Here is a 19248-nt window from a genome sequence, read left to right as displayed (position 1 = left end):
TTATGGACGGGGTAAAGAGGAAGTTGCGAGCATACGGGCTTGGGCTCGAAGTATGAATAAAAAGAAAATGCCAAAAGTTGTTTAATAGTTTTTATTTTACTGTCTAAAATTTTCAAAAGGATCGGTCTACTGGGCGAATTTCTACAGCGTTTTTTCCATGATGCAATTTGATGTGACACACCCTATATACATTACAATTCCATAGTCTGTATATGGTTTAAATTGATGAAAATTGGAAGCATTCCAATTTTCTCATACATTTGTTCTGTCCATTTGTGTGCTTTCCCGGATAACAGCGGTCAATAACGGGCAACGAAGGGGAAATCGTAAGATGTAAAGTTTCCGTGAACAAAGGAAAAGAAGAAGAACGAAGGGGAATATTTGCCTGGAGTATAAACAGTGGTTCTCGCTGAGGCAAACTTTTAGAGGCGAATGAACTGCAAAGTTTAAAGCCTCTCAAAAACAAAGAATAGAATGGAAAGGCATACTTTTATTCTTCGTGAGGAAATCGACTGAACAAGGCAAACTTTCAGTATCGTTCTGTATTCAAAGCAATGAATATCGCGTGTTCTTCCTTGTTTTGCGTCATCACATGTCTTCGTTGCGGATTGAGTTGTGGACGCGACCAAATTACTTACTTGCTGATGTCTCTGGCATTGCAATCATTGCATCAAACTGACGCCGTTGCATTAAGGTTCTGAGCTACATAATTGTGTGGGGAATCATCAAGCTAGGCTATCATCAGCTCATTAAGAAAATAAATGTTCTTGAATTTTGTCAGTGATTTGATTTCGCATGACGGTGGGAAAACTCTCTCCACAAATGATGACAGCTAAGCTAATCTAGACTGGCAATATTAACAGAAAAGTGCTCTAGCTGAAGCATATATTTAGCCTTTTTCCAAGCAGTTAACATTGTTTTTTTTGTCATCAATGCATTGAACTGACGCTATGGTGAAGCAGGTGTTAAGGTTATGCACCAAAAAATCGTTTGGAGAATACCAATATTTGGACTCGTGTGCCAGTCGTAAAACTGCACACACTAGGATTGCATTCGCGCTAATCTTGATCATAATGAAGCAGTGCTACTCTCTTCAAGGTTGTTGAAATTAACAGATAGAGTTTATTTTGTTTATTTAGTCACCAAGAAAGTAAATGTCGTTTTCAAATTTTGTATATGATTTGGTTTCGCTTGCCAGTAGCAAAACTTTCTCCACTAAGGATGACAGCTGCGCTTGTCTGGAGCATATTGTTCTGCGAGCGCAAGATTGACCCATCAAGCAATTCTACAATTAAAAAAAAAATCAGGGTGAGCAAACTGGTAGAATGGTTATTTCAAAATTTGCGTAGCATTATGAAATAATATTCGCAGTTATAAACAAGCGACTTGAATAAAACTACAGCGTAGTTCTACGTCAACAATGCGGTCGTGTCTTGGATACAACCTCCTATAATTTTCTACTTGCACACTGTGTGTAATCAAGATGCAAGATGGTATTTCCACTAAACACAGCTCTCGGACAGTTCTATAATTGCTTGACTTACTTTTGTTTCGGACACTATGTAGTACTATCTTGAAATGCTTGATGCCCTGATGATACAACTATAAAATTGATACCACAATTGATTCTTTAGAGTAACCTCTTGGTTTCATTATCATTTTATACGAGCATTACATTTGAATTATAAAATAATAGGCAAAAATCTAACAGCACTACTCATTATCGTTTCTGTTTGTTTGTTTGTTATCGTTTTGTTCGCTTAGCGTTTTGTATTTTTCAAGTGTCAAGTTTCTATAAGACCAGTTACATTTTTCCGTTGTTTTGGTTGTTTTGATCAACAAATCTGGAAAATGCGAGTAACAATCAACAATCAACTTTTTACTTTCGTTCTACGTAAGGATAGTCCCATTTGATATCTGATATCATTAGGTGACATCGTTTTTTTTTTACGCGGATTTTCCAATTAACGCGGTTTTTTTACGCGGATTTTCCAATTAACGCGTTTTTTTACGAGGTACGTATCTCCCGCGTGAAAAAAACCTGGATGTACTTGAATAATGCTGAATACATGAAGAGGCACGATGTACGAATCGAGTTTCAATCTGGGAATCGCTGCTGGGTCGCAATATAATCTACGGTGTTTCAGAAATGGTGTGTTTTTGAAAAGAGGGGCACTTACGAAAATTTAATTGAAAACGGTCGTGGCCGAAAAGTGATAGACTGGCGCATACGGTGACCAAGACAGAAAGACCTTACCTTGTGTTTGATGGGATTAAACTGTCTTCAATAGTGAACCGACTTTTATAAGCTGCTCTGCTATGGCCGTTCTTTGAATTCGGACACATACTTTACACAAGCAGACCATCTGAAGAAACTGATCGTCCAGTAGATGATGAAGTTTCCTTCATCGTGACAACGGTAGGTCACATATCGATAGTGACTCACCAGAAACACCAGGATTTGCCTCGTGATCCAGTGTTGGTATAAAGTGATGATTACCTGTTGTCTATGGTGAAAGATTTCTCGGATGGAAAGATCGCCTCAAGAATCGTTTGAGAAATTGACAGTTTCAGTTTCAGTTTTCGCAAAGAATACGGAAAACCACCAAGCAGACACGAAACTGTAGAAATGCAAATATGATTGAACGAAGATGATAACAAACAACAAAATCACTCTAGGTGCCATTGATCCTTAGGCGACAAATTGTTCTCAATCGCCTCAGTAGGTTAGAAGGATATGGACGACTGGGAGATGGATTACACATAGGCTGGACATGAGACATATAGAGAGGTGCATAAAATTTTGCTTTCATCACTGGGGATGAAAAGTGATGGGATAGGGCAAGGCTGGCAGATTTCATGCTTGTATACCCAACATGGCTCTCCTTTTAATTGAAGTGAATAACGAATGTATTCAATGTGACAATTCGTATTCTGTTAGAAGTTCATTTAGTAACTCGATTCTAGTTTAACATTCTCTTCAAACAAAAACTTGGAAAGCGAGAGAACAGTACTGAAAACGTTGCTTCAAGTTTGTTGTACTACCTTCTCGAGAACTCAATTAAACAAACTCGGTAATCAACAACATTGTGCGCAATCATGTTGCTCCTTGAGAGGTTGTTTCTCCCTCGAGCAATTTCACATAACACAATCACGGCACACCGGAGACCAGGTGGATAATCCTATCTTCTGTGATCCTATGTAACATCAAAGACGTGAAAGGTTTTTTACTCCTGTTTTTGAGTTTGCCAGCCACCATCAGCTATGTGTATGCTTAGATTTCAGAAGCAAACGACGTTTTACAGTCGGTGTGCGAATGCAGCAATCAATGACATACGTACATACATGCACACACATTCACTCGTGTCTCACAGCACCAAGACTACTTCTCACCGAATGGTAACTCATGGGAAAATGAATGCTTGGTATTTGCCACGTCTCTGGTTTGGAGAGAATCAATTTCCAATAAAGGTAGCGGGGATATATTTTCCGTTTTACTGACACATCTTTTACCGGTGAATTCCGGTATGGAGGTGGGAATGGCTAAAAGCTTCAACATAGGAGAGACGTTATTTGCTTCGCATCAACATTTTCATGTAACGGAAGTTATTCTGTACTCATCGAACGCTTAGGAAGATAGTTAATAAATGTTTCGTCTGCGTATACATTTTCAGTTTTTCAATAGCCACAACAATTTATTGTTATCAGTTACTGATAACACTGAACCAGTTAGACAACACATCTTCTTGACGAATTCGGGCGAAGAATTGACTTTTTGATGTGATTCGATTTCTTGAAACATATCTCAAGCGCCGCTAAATTGTCTATCACGTTTCATGTCACAGACCAATGTCTGACATCCTAAAAAATGTTTTCGAAGCTGCTAAACCGTGACATGGGGCATGTGTATCGAGAGGTAAAATGTTCAAATTCATCGGAACACCCGGTAGCAGTTTCGAGAGCACTGTTAAAGACGGTTGCTTGTATGTAACGTACCCAGACAGCATGTTTCACCGCTTTGGATGTATCATATTGGATTTGTTTTATCCGACAACGTGGAGTCTTGATAATGTTTATTGTTCGTTGCTTCCTCGGGGGTAGCGATTCCACTCGAAGGATATTGTGCATGTACGCTGCGCGAAATGAAGATGTACCTTATCCGACGCTCAACATGTAGCATCGGTAAACTTTGGCTCGATTGAAAAAGTAGAATATTGTTTCATGTTAGGTTAATATTCTGTTCCAAAAAGTTCCTCTGCAAGGGCAGATAAAAGTTGAAGAAACATTTCATGTGGTGCCGAAATGACGAACGCTTTAATATTAGCACGCGTGGAAGACTACCAATCAATCGAACCTTATTGCTCACGTTTCATTCGTAGGCGGCTCATTTCTTATGCTGTGGAAGATGTTGATTAGGATACAGGCAAATAACTAATGATGTAATTAGGTGAACGTGCGGTTAAACGACGTGAGCGAAGTTTGCTACTAGACGGGAAGAAAAGGAAAACAAATAAGTATTCCAAATAACCTGCTATTATATCCTCCATTTCAGCGGCAGCATCATCCTCGTCTGCATTAATCTCCAAATCTAATTTGTCCGGCTTCATGTTGTTTGTTGGGTTTTATTGGGTTGATACACATACAACAAAAATTCCCACTAAGTGCCTTATGCTAGGCTGCGTTGTGTTGTTACGTCGATAAAGAAAGCTAGCTTTCACTTCCTTTTTGTGCTTACATTTCTACACACAAACACCGCCCAACAAGTCCGGGTGGAGCAGGGTGGAAATTGTGTCCGTACACCCCCATGATGTCCTTCGTGCGGGTTGATGGTGATAGTCCGAAGACAAAAATAGCACTCGAGCACACTTTGGAGTACTGCAGATTATTTTGCGATGCTCATATTGTGCATATTCTGCGACGGATATACAACTATCACTGGGCTAAGCTATGCACAAAGTCCTACACATGCTCCTCTCACTTGTAATGAACAACACACATTCGCACTAACCATTCTAGGTCGGCCACTGCACAATGCGGAGAGGACCAGCCGATGGGGGGCCGGGGAAGGTGTCATCGGGTTGGCTTTTAATGACTCACTTATATTCATTTCGATTCTGCACTGTTTGCATAACAAGAACGACCGCTGCCGACCGATTGGAATGGAGATTTATGATCATGAGTGGTACTTTTCATTAGCAATACCGGTGTTCCGATGTTTGCGTTTGCTGTTATGAAGTGAAATGGGATTAGCTAGCAATCAGTGTGATTTGTGTTGAACACGAATAAAATATTGATTTCACTGCACTCGAGCTGCCATCAGCGATGATTGGTTGCATCTCTATTATAAATTTTATAAATTAATTGAACGAAGATTAGCTAGTTGCTATAATTAACTACAATGTTGATGTGTTCCCGATGAAACTAAAAGCTGGTTGAACTCCGTCATTTTTATGAGCATTACTAGCTGACCCGGCAAACTTCGTCTCGCCCATAATTTATTTTTCGTTATTACATCCACGTTTTCTTACTAAGCGCATGTTAATGGGTCCAATCCCAGAACTGTTCATTGATTGATCTTCTGTTCATTCATTGATCTTCTAATCTACCCTTTAAAATGATTTTTTACTATAAAATTTTAGTACTTCTACCAAAACTCGACATTATGATATCAGATTATTTTCAGACACAATTCTCGTGCAACATTTTTCATCCACTTGCAAATAACATGTTTCTCCGTTACATGGGATAAATGTTTGATACAGAAAATATGATAGAATGAAGACAGCCCTAAATCGGACAATTCCTTTCTTGAGTTTTGTTCTTATCAACCCATTCGGCGATCTATTTTTATTTATATAGATAGAAGACGGTATAGGAGTGCGTTTTATCACATTAAAACCCATTTCCACTTTCGAATGAAGATCAATTTCGTTACGGCAAACATCAAATGGACTAACAAAGCTTGTCAGTATGTAATTGTAGAACACTTCTTCTTCTTCTTCTTCTTATTCTTATTCTTCAATGGCACTAACGTTCCTAGAGGAACTTCGCCGTCTCAACGTAGTATTACTTGCGTCATTTTTATTAGTACTTAGTTGAGATTTCTATGCCAAATATCACGCCTTGCAATGCATTCTGAGTGGCAAGCTCTATAGAATACGCGTGATCACAATGCAAGTCGGAGGAAATTTCTTTGACGAAAAATTCCCCCGACCAGAACGGGAATCGAACCCGAACACCCGGCATGTTAGTTATGACGCTAACCACTCGGCCACGGGAGCACTTAATTGTAGAACACATGCGAATTGAATTTTTCGAATTTTCCCATTTTCCTTCAGAGTTTTCCGAAAATTTTCAATTGTCATTTTTGGAATATATTTGGTTGAAATATGTGCATTATTGTTATGGGACCCTCTCTCCTTTCCAGAGGAGGAAGAGGTGTCATACCATCATAGAAACATTTCTCGTACCCAAAAACCCTCACATCCCAAATTCGGCTCCATTTGCTTCATTAGTTCTCGAGTTATGCAGAAGTTTGTGTTTCATTTGTATGGCAGCCCCCATGCCCTTAGAGAAGGGGTAGGTGTGTCGAACCACCATAGAAACGTTTTGTGCCCTCTGAAACCTCCACATGCCAAATATGGCACAATTTGCTTGATTCATTTTCGAGTTATGCAGAAATTTGTGTGAGGAGTGTCGAACTGCCATAGAAACGTTTATTGATCCCTAAAACCTCATATGCTAAGTTTGATTCCATTTGATTTATTAGTTCTCGAGTTGTTCACCCTCCTCACCCCTCTTTAGAGAGGGCAAAGGAGTGTCAATCCACCATAAAAACATGTATTGCTCCCTAAAATCTGCATATGTCAAAATTTGGTTCCATTTGCTTGATTAGTTCTCGAGTTATGCAGCAATTTGTGTTTCATTTTCAGCTCCCCCTTAGAAATGTGGCAGGAGTGTTGAAGCATCTTAGAAAAGTTTCTTGCCCACAAATGCCAAATTTGGATTCATTTGCTTGATTGATTCCCGAGTAATGTACAAATTTGTGTTACATTTGTATGGCAGCCCCCCATTAGAGAGGGGGGAGGGGTCTCGAACTATCATGAGAACCTTCCCCGACTCCAAAAATCCCTGCGTACCAATTTTCATGTCGATCGATTCAGTAGTTTCCGAGTCCATAAGACAGACAGACAGAAATCCATTTTTATATATACACTGCGTTTCACAACTATAGAACCACTCTTTTTTTTCTGAGTTTCAAGGGATATGTAAGAAGTCGGTTGAATTGAAGTATATGGTGTAGGATATAATAACTATCTTCATTTATAAGCCAGGCCATTTGAACTTTGTTGTTGTGTTCAGGCGCGAAACATTCAAAAAACTAAAATTCCAGTGTTTCATAACTATAGAATCAGATGGAAAAACTCTCACTCCTTTACAAAGATAACGCCAATTTCACATGTATTACAATAAGTTTCTAATTCGTAGGTAAATCACATTAAAAATCACATTCTGGGTGGTTTCGACGCAGTTGCGCCATGTTGTGGTGTGTTTTTCGTTCTACGCAGAGGATACTACTCGTTTAAGCTCTTCAAATATCTCATATTGCTGGTAAGCTGCGTCTACTATTCGTACGATCACTCCTCATAAATCTTTGATAATCTGGTAAACAAGCTGACCAGTCCAGAATCAGAAGCCCTTATTCATGAAACCATGCCCTGACCTTCTGGATTCTAGAAATTACTCAATTATCACATTGTTTTTGATGCAAAAACAACACTAAATGATTCGTGTTGTACTTCGTTGTACTTCTGACTGTTCATTCGTGTTGATGATAAACTATCTGAACCAAGTCCTTTTGAGAACATTCTCCCCAAACCATAAAAATCTTATCTCCAAAACTGTGGGTTCAACAACTAATGTGTAATCTAATCCCATGAATTTAACTATTTCAGGAGAACTTCTCTGAAAAAAAGAAATTCAACTTGGAAAGAATTTCTTCATACTAGAAGGACTAACGGAACGTGTCATGTAATTTTTCAACTCGTAACTTTGCAGGCGGCAGTTTGATGCTTTGAGGGAAATATTTTCAGAAAGATCTGGTTCAGATAGCTTTTCATCAACACGAATGCACGGTCAGAAGTGCAACGAAGTACTACAGAATCATTTACTTCTGTTTTTGCATCAAAATCAATGCGATGATTGGTTAATTTGGCATCAATTCATAAAATCCAGGGCATGGATTGATGAATAGCCAGCAGTACAGTGGTAGACATTCGTTCAGACGCACCCTATTTTTTCTCAACGTCTTTTTTTTAAATAAGTCAATTCTTTGTACAGTTTTGCTCATAAAAGACGATTATTGTTTATTTTCATCGAATTCATTCTAAAAAAAAGTATAAATTAATTTTTTGTTTTCTAAGTAATTCAAATATGTGGAATCAGGATGGACATTGGTTTAGCCGCATCCTAAAATTTCAATAAAAGAAAATTTGTGCGGCAAATTTCGAGTTCAATCGGTAGCTAATATTTAGTATGTCCACCTCCATTCCGGATCACTTTGAAAACTCGATTTGGCATCGAGTCAGACAGCTTTTAAAGTGTTGCCATATTGATCATAGCCCAACATTCCTGAATTACTGTCTTGAGATTGGAAATGTTGTCAAATTGTCATCCGTTTGCATAGACCATCTCGGCCAAGATTCTCCGTAGGTTCTCTTTGGGATTGCAATCGATTGTCAGTAGGTAATTCGAAAAGCGGAATGTCCTTCTCGGCAAACCATGCCTTCGATTGCTTGGAAACGTGGATCTATGCATAATCCTGCTGAAAAAATGACCATCCAAATTGAACTTTTTTCGCCGGAAAATAGAACATTTCTCCATACTAGTTTTCATTCCATGTATTGCCGGACGAAAATGAAATGTTTCTGCTTATGGGTGGCGGTCAGTTCCGGTTTCCCTTGAAGTTTCTTCCACATGATGTGTGGTGACTCATTCAAGATTCATTAAGGCAGAATCGGTTGTTCCAGTAACGAAGAGGCATATTTCGTTACTGGAACAACCGATTCTGCCTTAATGTATGAGCAGGACATCGTTTCCTGGTTGCTTCGTGTCTTATTCGACCTTTAAGACGCAATGTAACTTTGGTGTGGGAGGCGATCTGGCGTAGTGGTAACATCCATGCCTCTCACGCTGAAGGTCATGAGTTCAATTCTCACTCCCGACATTCTTCCAAAAATGGAAGTAAAAAGTGACGAACCAGCCAAATGAGTTGAAAATCACTATAATACAGATATGAAAAAAAAAAAAAAAAACTTTGGTGTTCCCATTTGTTGGTCGTTATATCCCATATTTCTGGCACTATATAAAGAAATTCCGTACCACTTTCTCAGATAGACCAATATTTGTTACGATCGAGCGATTAGAAAACTTTTGTTGACTGAATATCTTTATTATTTTCCGCCCTCTTCCGTTAATAGAACACCTTTCGCCATTCCTTTACATTCTATGTAAATCCCTAATCTGACCAACTTCTTACGTTGCACATGTAATATTTATCTTGTAAATTGCCAACATTCCCAAGTATTTTTTCAAAAAATAAAAAACAGGAAGTGGGTTATATCTATGGTATAACCGCAAGAGTGACGTAGGACTATCGTTGATTTAGAGATCATTTGTATGAAGTTGAATCTGAATTCATTCTGAATGAATGAATATTTGGAGAACTTCGAAAACGAGAGCGTTACGTTGGAGGCACAAGGTTTTATGCGTCCAATATTGGATACGGAAATATCCTACTAATGGGGAAGAATAATCTTCAGAAGATATCCTGTTGATTGCGATTGATTGAAAAATCACAAAACCTAATGTATTTGGTTACAGTGTTACATGGATAGAAAACATTAAAATAAACTCTTTCATATGAATGTAATTTTAAATTCCCAGAGGAACTGGCAGATTATTTTCAGTAACGATTAAATATTTCCACATTTTCCTCGATACTGGAAGCCCACCAGTGGTTAATGCTAACTCGATAACCATCTGTTAATAGCACTTGATTGAAACATATTTGGTCACAGTGTTACATGGATAGAAAACATTCAAATAAACTCTTTCACACGAATGTATTTTTAAATTCCTAGAGGAACTGGCAGATTATTTTCCGGTTCTTTCTCGATCCAAACGGAAAGAATTCCGTGCGTGTATGTGTGTGTGTGTAGCGGCTGCTTCGAGATCTTCCCGGGGAACCGTTTGTAGCATCACTCTCCTCCTGATGGATTCCCTTCTGGCCTAAGGTGCACAAACAGGCTCTTGGTGACACCGTTCATCCGCGCTTTCATGATAAATGAAGAGCTTCACCACAACAGCGACAACATGCTCCAATCGCTGTTCAATTAGAACTGAGTGGATTTCCGAGCGGCGCTCGCTTATATACCGATTGGTGATTTCAATAGCCTATTTTGAAAGCAAATTTAAGACTATTGAAACAAGTTTTTGGATCAGAAAGTAACAAGTATAGAACGCGTAGACATTTTATCTTTCGAATGAAGTGTTTATCATACCATTTCGTTTAGTTGTTTAGGAGCTATTAACACTCAAAATCTCGGTCTCCGGCGTAACGCTTTCGTTTTCGAAACTTTGATTTTACACCCCGGTATAGAAATGAAAGACGTAGTCCTACGTCAAAACATAGATAAAGGCTCGGTGATTATGCGAAAACTCGATTTTTATGCCCTGCGGCTAAACGTATGTCTCGGGAAAAACGACGTTTGAATGTTTATATCCACCGATGCCGATGTGTGTGTGTGTGTGTGTGTGTGATTGTGACGCACGTCCTTTCAATAAAATTGACTTAAATATACTATCACTACAGCAAATAAGTATCCCGATAAAAAGAAAATTCCTAGTTGTTTTGTAAGTGCTTCAAGTTTTTTTTTCAAGTGCGGCTAAACGAATGTCTATCACTGTATGAGTGATTTGAAGAACTTAACCGAGCAGTATCTTCTGCGTAGAACGAAATACACACTACAACATCGTTGCAAAGCTTGCACATCGTTCATCGTATGGTCAACATGAGCCGGTTACGGAAATGATCAGAACCTTTTCATCCGTAGAGCAGTTTTATGACTTTGGAGAATCATCACTACGCTTCAGAAACCGAATTGAGAATCCCGATGTGTTTAATGTTATGTTTTAATTTTATGTTTCCATGTTTTTGTTCGACTATTTTACAAGTTTTTATTAATTAAGACAATGTTGTTATTGATGAATGTTATATCTAAACAAATAAACAATTAAACGAATAAACAACATGGCGCAGCATGGTCGTAACCACTCCGAATGGGTTATTTGAGCTGGTTGAGAACTAAAGATGACCTACGAATTAAAAACATATCGTAATTCATGTGAAATTGACGTTCATTTTGTATAGAGAGTTTTGAGAGTTTTTCCATCTGGTTCTATAGTTATGAAACACTGGAATTTTAGTTTTTTTAATGTTTCGCGCCTGAACACAACAATAAAGTTCAAATGGCCAGGTTTATAAATAAAGATAGTTATTATATCCTATACCATATACTTCAATTCAACCGACTTCTTACATATCTCTGGAAACTCAGAAAAATTGATTGATCCTATAGTTGTGAAACACAGTGTATAGAAGAGGAAGATTAACATCATTTTCTACATTTTCTGGAATTATATTCCAAAAGTACGTCAGTTGGTGCGAAATAAACAAAATTGACTCGATACACGTATCTCGAGACTATTTATATGGCACTAGTTCAACATAAATACGCATTAAGGGAGTAATACAACATGGAAACTTGAAAAAATTAAAAATAATATTTCTGGCTTAAAATGTTCCCTGTCTACTTTACTGTGGTTTTTGTCCCAGGTTTGCCCGATTCTCCGTTCCGAAGTTGAATGCCAATTAGTGGACCTAAGTCTTTGCTCAAGGAGCGCGTGAAAAATGCGCGCAACGCATACGTCAGTTGCTTACAGGAATTGGATATCCTGCTGTACCAATGCTATCAAACAATATAATGGATGGATATATCTAGATTGATTTCTGAATTGGTCCTATGTGCATTTGTCGATCAAAGATTCCAACAACTTGATTCGCCTGCTATCGCGACCAGAGCGATGGATTTTCAATATTGATGCAAGCAACCAAAAGTCAAAAGTTTCGGAAATTGCAGCAAATATAGCAACCTGAAACTATAATGGTGATCTACAAGACGTTTTGGAAATAATGAAAGAACTTTAGATTGAAATTGGACCGGAGTGCAACAATTTCTGCGGAAAATTGAATAAGGAACTAATCAAACGAGCAGAGGTGCGGATGTCAGAAGCAGCTAGAGAAACTCGCAAGTCCAATTTGGCAGGAAGATCACCTTTTAAGCGTCGAAGGTCAGTTTTATGATTCAGGGATTACAGACTGAGGATACGATGTGAAATAAACGAAATAAATGTATCGAAAATTTAAAACGTGTTTTTCTCGAAGTCATGTTTTGCAAACTGGTGGAAGTTCTACCTCCGGAACGGTCCATCCAATTTTGATGAAATTGATATCCCAGATTCTGCACTAAATTTCCTGTCATCGTACGTAGGATTTTTTTTCGATATTTTGAATTGTCTCGATTTTTGAGACAAAAAAAATTTTTACAAAAATGTCGCCATTTCGTTGAAATTCAATATTGTGAAAAAATCTTACGTACAATGACAGAAAATGTATCCAAGATCACGTAAAAAAACAATTGGTTGAAATCGTTCACTAGGTCCATTAGGAAAACTTGCAGAACTTTCACCAGTTTACAAGGATTTGGCTGCAAGGGTTCAACAAACTGCTTGCAGCTATTCAGAAGACAGTCCCATTGGCACCAGTTTATTTTTGTTTGTTGAATAATATATCTATATATATATTTATATATAAATAAATGGATTTCTGTCTGTCTGTCTGTCTGTCTGATTCTTATCGACTCGGAAACTACTGTACCGATCAACATGAAAATTGGTATGTAGGGGTTTTTGGGGCAGGGGAAGGTTTTCGTGATAGTTAGAGACCCCTCCCCCCTCTCTAAGGGGGGGCTGCCATACAAATGAAACACAAATTTCTGCATTACTCGAGAATTATTCAAGTAAATGAAGCCAAATTAGGCACATTGAGGTATTAGAGTGCAATAAATGTTTTTATGGTGGTAATATACCCCTCCCCCTCTCTTAGGGGGGGCTGCCATACAAATGAAACATAAATTTCTGCAATACACGAGAATTAATTAAGAAAATGAAACCAAATTGGCATGTGGAGGTTTTAGGGTGCAATAAATGTTTCTATTAGGCTGCCAAAAAAGTCCTGCGGTATTTCCGCGAGGTGTCGTTGTAAGCGCGTAGTTCTAGTTGTATTCATTGTATCGAGTCATACTATAGCTTGTTGGAAAGGTATTTTTGCGCGCTATAATATAGTTCTTGACAGTGTTTTGTTTGGTTAAGTCGTTCGTGAGTTATAGTGTCGCAAATATGGAGCAAAATAAAGAGAAAATCCGACATATTTTACAGTACTACTATGACAAAGGCAAAAATGCATCTCAAGCTGCCAATAAAATTTGTGCAGTTTATGGACCCGATACAGTTTCCATTTCCACCGCACAACGATGGTTTCAACGTTTTCGTTCTGGTGTAGAGGTCGTCGAAGATGCGCCACGCTCCGGAAGGCCTGTCGTCGAAAATTGCGACAAAATCGCTGAATTAACCGAGAAAGACCGGCATAGTAGCAGCCGTAGCATCGGCCAAGAGCTGGGGATAAGTCATCAAACCGTTATTAACCATTTGAAGAAGCTTGGATTCACAAAGAAGCTCGATGTATGGGTACCACACACGTTGACGCAAAAAAAACATCTTTGACCGTATCGACGCATGTGAATCGCTGCTGAATCGCAACAAAATCGACCCGTTACTGAAGCGGATGGTGACTGGCGTTGAAAAGTGGGTCACTTACGACAACGTGAAGCGCAAACGGTCGTGGTCGAAGCCCGCTGAAGCGGCTCAGACGGTGGCCAAGCCTTCATTAACGGCCATGAAGGTTCTGCTGTGTGTTTGGTGGGATTGTCAAGGAATAATCTATTATGAGCTACTTCCCTATGGCCAAACGCTCAATTCGGACCTGTACTGCCAACAACTGGACCGCTTGAAGGTAGCACTCATGAAGAAGAGGCCATCTTTGATAAACAGAGGCCGCATTGTCTTCCATCAGGACAACGCCAGGCCACACACTTCTTTGGTGACGCGCCAGAACAAATTTCTGCATTACGCGAGAATTATTCAAGCAAATGAAACCAAATTGGGCATATTGAGGTAGTAGAGTGCAATAAATGTTTTTATGGTGGTTAGATACCCCTCCCCCCTCTCTTAGGGGGGTGGGGGCTGCCATACAAATGAAACATAAATTTCTGCAATACACGAGAATTAATCAAGCAAATGAAACCAAATTTGGCATGTGGAGGTTTTAGGGTGCAATAACTGTTTCTGTGACAGTTAGACTCTCCACCACCCTCTCTAAGGGAGGGCTGCCATACAAATGAAACACAAATTTCTGCATTATTCGAGAATTATTCAAGCAAATGAAACCAAATTGGGCATATTGAGGTTTTAGGGTGCAATAAATGTTTCTATGGTGGTTAGACTCTCCGCCCCCCTCTTTAGGGGGTGGCTGCCATACAAATGAAACACAAATTTCTGCATTATTCGAGAATTATTCAAGCAAATGAAACCAAATTGGGCATATTGAGGTATTAAAGTGCAATAAATGTTTTTATGGTGGTTAGATACCTCTCTCCCTCTCTTAGAGGGGGCTGCCATACAAATGAAACACAAATGTCTGCATTACACGAGAATTAATCAAGCAAATGTAACTCAAATTTCTGCATTAGTCGAGAGTTAACAGCTATCCATTTATTAAACCAAATTTGGCATGTGGAGGTTTTAGGGTGCAATAAATGTTTTTACGGTGGTGAGACACTCCACCCGCTCTCTAAGGGTGGACAGTCATACAAATGAAATACAAACTTCCTTATAACTCGAAAACTAATCAAGCGAATGGAGCCAAATTTGGCATGTGAAGGTTTTACGGGACACGAAACGTTTCTATGGTGAATACACTCATCCCCCATCTCTAAGGAGGGTGCCATACAAACGAAACACAAACTTCTGCATAACTCCAGAACTAATCAAGCACAATTAGGGATGTGAGGGTTTTTGGATATGAGAAATGTTTCTATGATGGTATGACACCTCTCCAAACATGACAATTGAAAATTATCGGAAAACTCTGAAGGAAAAAGGGAAAATTCGAAAAATTAAATTCCCATATGTTCTACAATTACATAGTGACAAGTGCTGTTAGTCCATTTGATGTTTGCGCTAGCGAAATTGATCTTTGTTCGAAACTGGAAATGGATTTTAATGTGATGAAACACACTCCTATATCTTTTTCTATCTATACCAAAAAAAAGGATCGCCGGATGTCAAAGAACAAATTTTGGGCGGAACGAAGTTTGCCTGGTCAGCTAGTACCTAATAAAACTGTGATACCAGATTAGTCATAGTAATTTGTTTTCTCGTTGAACTCGCGAAAATCTCATATTTTTATGGTGTTCGTAGTGTACTACCCCCATAAGCCTCCAGGAATGACTGAAGCCTTCATTGTAGACACACTCGCAGTTCTGTTTGACAAATTATTGTTCCGGATGGTGTCCATGGGGGACATTACAAATGACGCCCATAAATGATTCGCCTGGCTTTCTTAGCTAATTCAAATATGTTCTCTTTTGGAACGATAAAAACTTGTAAGGACGATGAAATATTGCCGTCCAGCGTGTCCAGCTTGCGGAAGTGGGTCAAATGTTATATTGCTCGCAATACTTCGAAATTGCAGTCCCATTGTGCGTCTATGGTGGAGCCATGCCATACCTAATTCTCTTACCTACAACATCCATTCATTCTGTGGCAGAACTCATTCAGCAACTGTCGTAAAATATGACCCTGCTGCACCACGCCTACAGTAATTAGCATAGGAAACCAATTTAGAATTAATTTCTGCCGCAGCCCACCTCTGAATTGTTTAATCGTTGCAGTGGTCATTTTTCCCTCCCACAATGACGTCCACATCGATCAGCATAATTGCGGCCAATGTATTCAATTTCCTTCTCTCGATTTGGTTTGCAAGTTCTAGTTCCACACTAGTAAATGCCCGAGTGACACATAGCGAATAATTATCGTATCACATTAGCCGACAGTTTGAAACGTTGATAGCCACAATTATCGGCAGTTTTTCAATTCTCGCTCGACACCCACGACACCTGAAACCTGACTCGCTCGTAATTGGAATTGACCATCTCCACTCACCCTCATCCACATCACGTAGTGAACAAAAGCTAGAAATACAAGCGATGAGATTGATTCCCGTTTGCCATCGTTTCCATCGGAGCAATTTTTCCTCCGATTGGAACTTTCTGAACTTGACTTTTCCATGGCGATAGGAAATGCTTCAGTTGCCGGAGGACGTGTTTCACAATACCGTTGAAGATTTTTTTTTTCTCGCGTTGGGAAATAGCGCTGGTTTTATGAGAAGGTTGTACACTTTGGTTGACGGCACACATTTACTGGGTGGCGACTGTGCGCGCGGGTGGGCGAAACTAATTCCCCACCTATCCCGCTGACAGGAATAACTTTGCATTGTCAGTTTGGAGTTGCGGGAGTGCTTCGGGCACTTTGCGAGAAGGGTCGATCATTCGTGTGAGGAAGAGGATGATTGTTGGGATTCCGTGTGGTTGGGTTAGCGTTCGACTGCGGTCCGAAGTTGTGAAACTTTTATTGGGGCCAATATTTCATTTGCTGCGAAAGGTTTCTTTCTGCTTTTTTTTTGTTGAAACTATGTTTTTGCAAGTATCTAGATCGAAGAAAAGAACCGAGAAGTAACGTGTCGCTCGGTCTAAAAATATTCGCCCGTTCCAGTACTGTTTGTACACAAAGTATCCATTCTGCGCGTCCCGGCCCGGTGGAATATACCGATGCACATCTGGTTGAACTGGCAAGTTAAAATAGCAAGCTAGTGGGTGGATTGGTGATCTGCGGGGGAGAGAAACTGAAACCGGTGCCTTATTCTGCACCCCATTGTGTTCGCGCGACATTTATGGCCATGTAATAATTTTGATAATAGATTCCACGGGTAAATATCCCCAGCGTTGTGCTATTGTGTAATTTCTCTGTAGCTACCATTGTACAAGTGTACCAAGTAGACAAAGTTTGCTCAGAATGAACTGCTGTGGGAGATGATGCATCTGTTATATCGAATTTCAATGAAGTGCATATGTGCTACATTTTACGGCGAAACAATTACACACGAGATTGTTATTGCTCGGCATGTATGAAAGAGGGACTAGGTTGATTACTGTTCTCTTCAGTATAAAATTTGAGCTCAGGTGAGCTATATGATTAATTTGCGGGTGTCATCGTTACACCCAAAATCAATTTTTAACACATGTTTTGTCATCCCAACGTCTCTCAAATACTGGTAAACATTTGTATATTATTATAGTATTATTAGTGCCAATGAAAATGGCCATTTCGAATTTTCAAAGTGAACTTGATTAAAAATGTTGATTCCCACGAAAAAGTACCCTATGCAGAATATCAGCTCATTCGGATTTCATTTATTATTGTTGCAGATGTGAAAATTAAGATTTTCTGAAAATCGAAAAATCGCCCAATAGGGGAATAAAGAAAATAGGGGTTTTCAAAAAAAAAAACAAAAAGATGCCAAATGTCTTAAAATCGCATGAACTTGTTATCCTAAAAAAATCGTCAAAAATCGATTTTCAGTCGAAAAAACTACTAAATGCCAAAAAAAGTTTATTTCTGACCAAAATTTTTTTTCGAGATAACAGTAAATTTCGATGTTTCATGCAATTCTATGACATTTGGTAATAAAAAAAAAAACATTTAAATTTTTAGGCGATTTCTCGATTTTTAGAAAACTTCAATTTTGACATCTGTGACAATAGTAAATGAAGTCTGAATGAGCTAATATTTTGCATAGCATATTTTATCGTGCAAATCAGCATTCAACAGGAAGTTCCGTGTGAAAAATCGATATGACGATTTTTATTGGCACCCCAAACCACACGTTTTGCCTCATATTCCGAAAAAAGAACGACTAAGTCTCAGAGTGTCGATTTTTGACAAAAAAATTTCTTTAGAATGACAATAAACAGTAGAGTTTCATGCAATTTTAAGACATCTGGCATCAAAATTTTTTTTTAGGAAATCCCGATATCTTTTACTCCCTTGGGTGATTTTTCGGTTTTCAAAAAACTCAAACTTTTGACGACTGTGCGACACTAGTAAATGTAGTTCAATTGAGCTGATATTTTGCATAGAGTATTTTTTCGTGGTAATCAACATTCTTATTCAAGTTCCCTTTGAAAATTCGAAGGTCACTTTTTTCTCATACGACCATTGGCACTCTAATATATATGGTATTGCAATATAAGATCAAGATGAGCGAGCGAAGCAAGATACATATAAGCCTCTCTCATACTTTGCCACACACACGGCCCAGACCGTTTTTCTCATAGAAAACACTTTCCAGCTTAATTTTGTAATGAGATGCAATATTTTCACGCATTTATGCAACAGCACCAATGGCTATGTGGATAGCGTGGTCGCATTCCAACCGGCCTTGGTTCAATCCCCGAAAGAGATGTCTGCTCCCACACATACAAACATTTTTAAGCTTTTGAGGCAGATGATTTTATTTGCTCATTGAACACTTCAGGACACAAAGAAGCACATTATCTGCCGAAGATTAAATACTTTTTGACAACGCTAGTTTGGGTTATAATTCAATTTTCTTTCTCAATATCGTACTCTTAGTATGTTGAGGATGAGACTTAAAGTGAAGATGATTGTACTGCCAAATAAAGTATACATGTATATTATTATAATATTATAGTGCCAATGAAAATGGCCATCTCGAATTTTCAAAGTGACTTGATTAAAAATGATGATTCCCACGAAAAAGTAACCTATGCAGAATATCAGTTCATTCGGATTTCATTTATTATTGTTGCAGATGTGAAAATTAAGATTTTCTGAAAATCGAAAAATCGCCCAATAGGGGAATAAAGAAAATGGGGGTTTTCAAAAAAAAAAAAAAAAACAAAATGATCATTAAAAAGTGGAGGGGGGGGG

At 38.7% G+C, this 19248-nt stretch overlaps 1 protein-coding gene across 5 annotated transcripts in view; it reads right to left on the bottom strand.

The window, feature by feature from the left end:
* Positions 1–19248, bottom strand: part of LOC129770253 (adenylate cyclase type 2) — a 177247-nt gene that overhangs the window by 96142 nt on the left and 61857 nt on the right. For 2 of the 5 annotated variants that reach the window (XM_055772960.1, XM_055772959.1), the window contains exon 2: positions 4529–5143. The exons of 2 other annotated variants lie outside the window; for them this stretch is intronic. In XM_055772960.1, the coding sequence (XP_055628935.1) occupies positions 4529–4607 (79 nt within the window). In that variant the 5' untranslated portion in view covers positions 4608–5143. The remainder of the gene's footprint in view (positions 1–4528; positions 5144–19248) is intronic. One more of the 5 variants, XM_055772961.1, reaches the window with a different exon arrangement.

The sequence above is a fragment of the Toxorhynchites rutilus genome, chromosome 2 (genome assembly GCF_029784135.1).
Source record: "Toxorhynchites rutilus septentrionalis strain SRP chromosome 2, ASM2978413v1, whole genome shotgun sequence".
In the NCBI taxonomy this organism is placed as follows: Eukaryota; Metazoa; Arthropoda; class Insecta; order Diptera; family Culicidae; genus Toxorhynchites; species Toxorhynchites rutilus.
The sequence above is the reverse complement of the archived record's forward strand: the minus strand, read 5'-3'. Positions and strand labels throughout refer to the sequence as shown.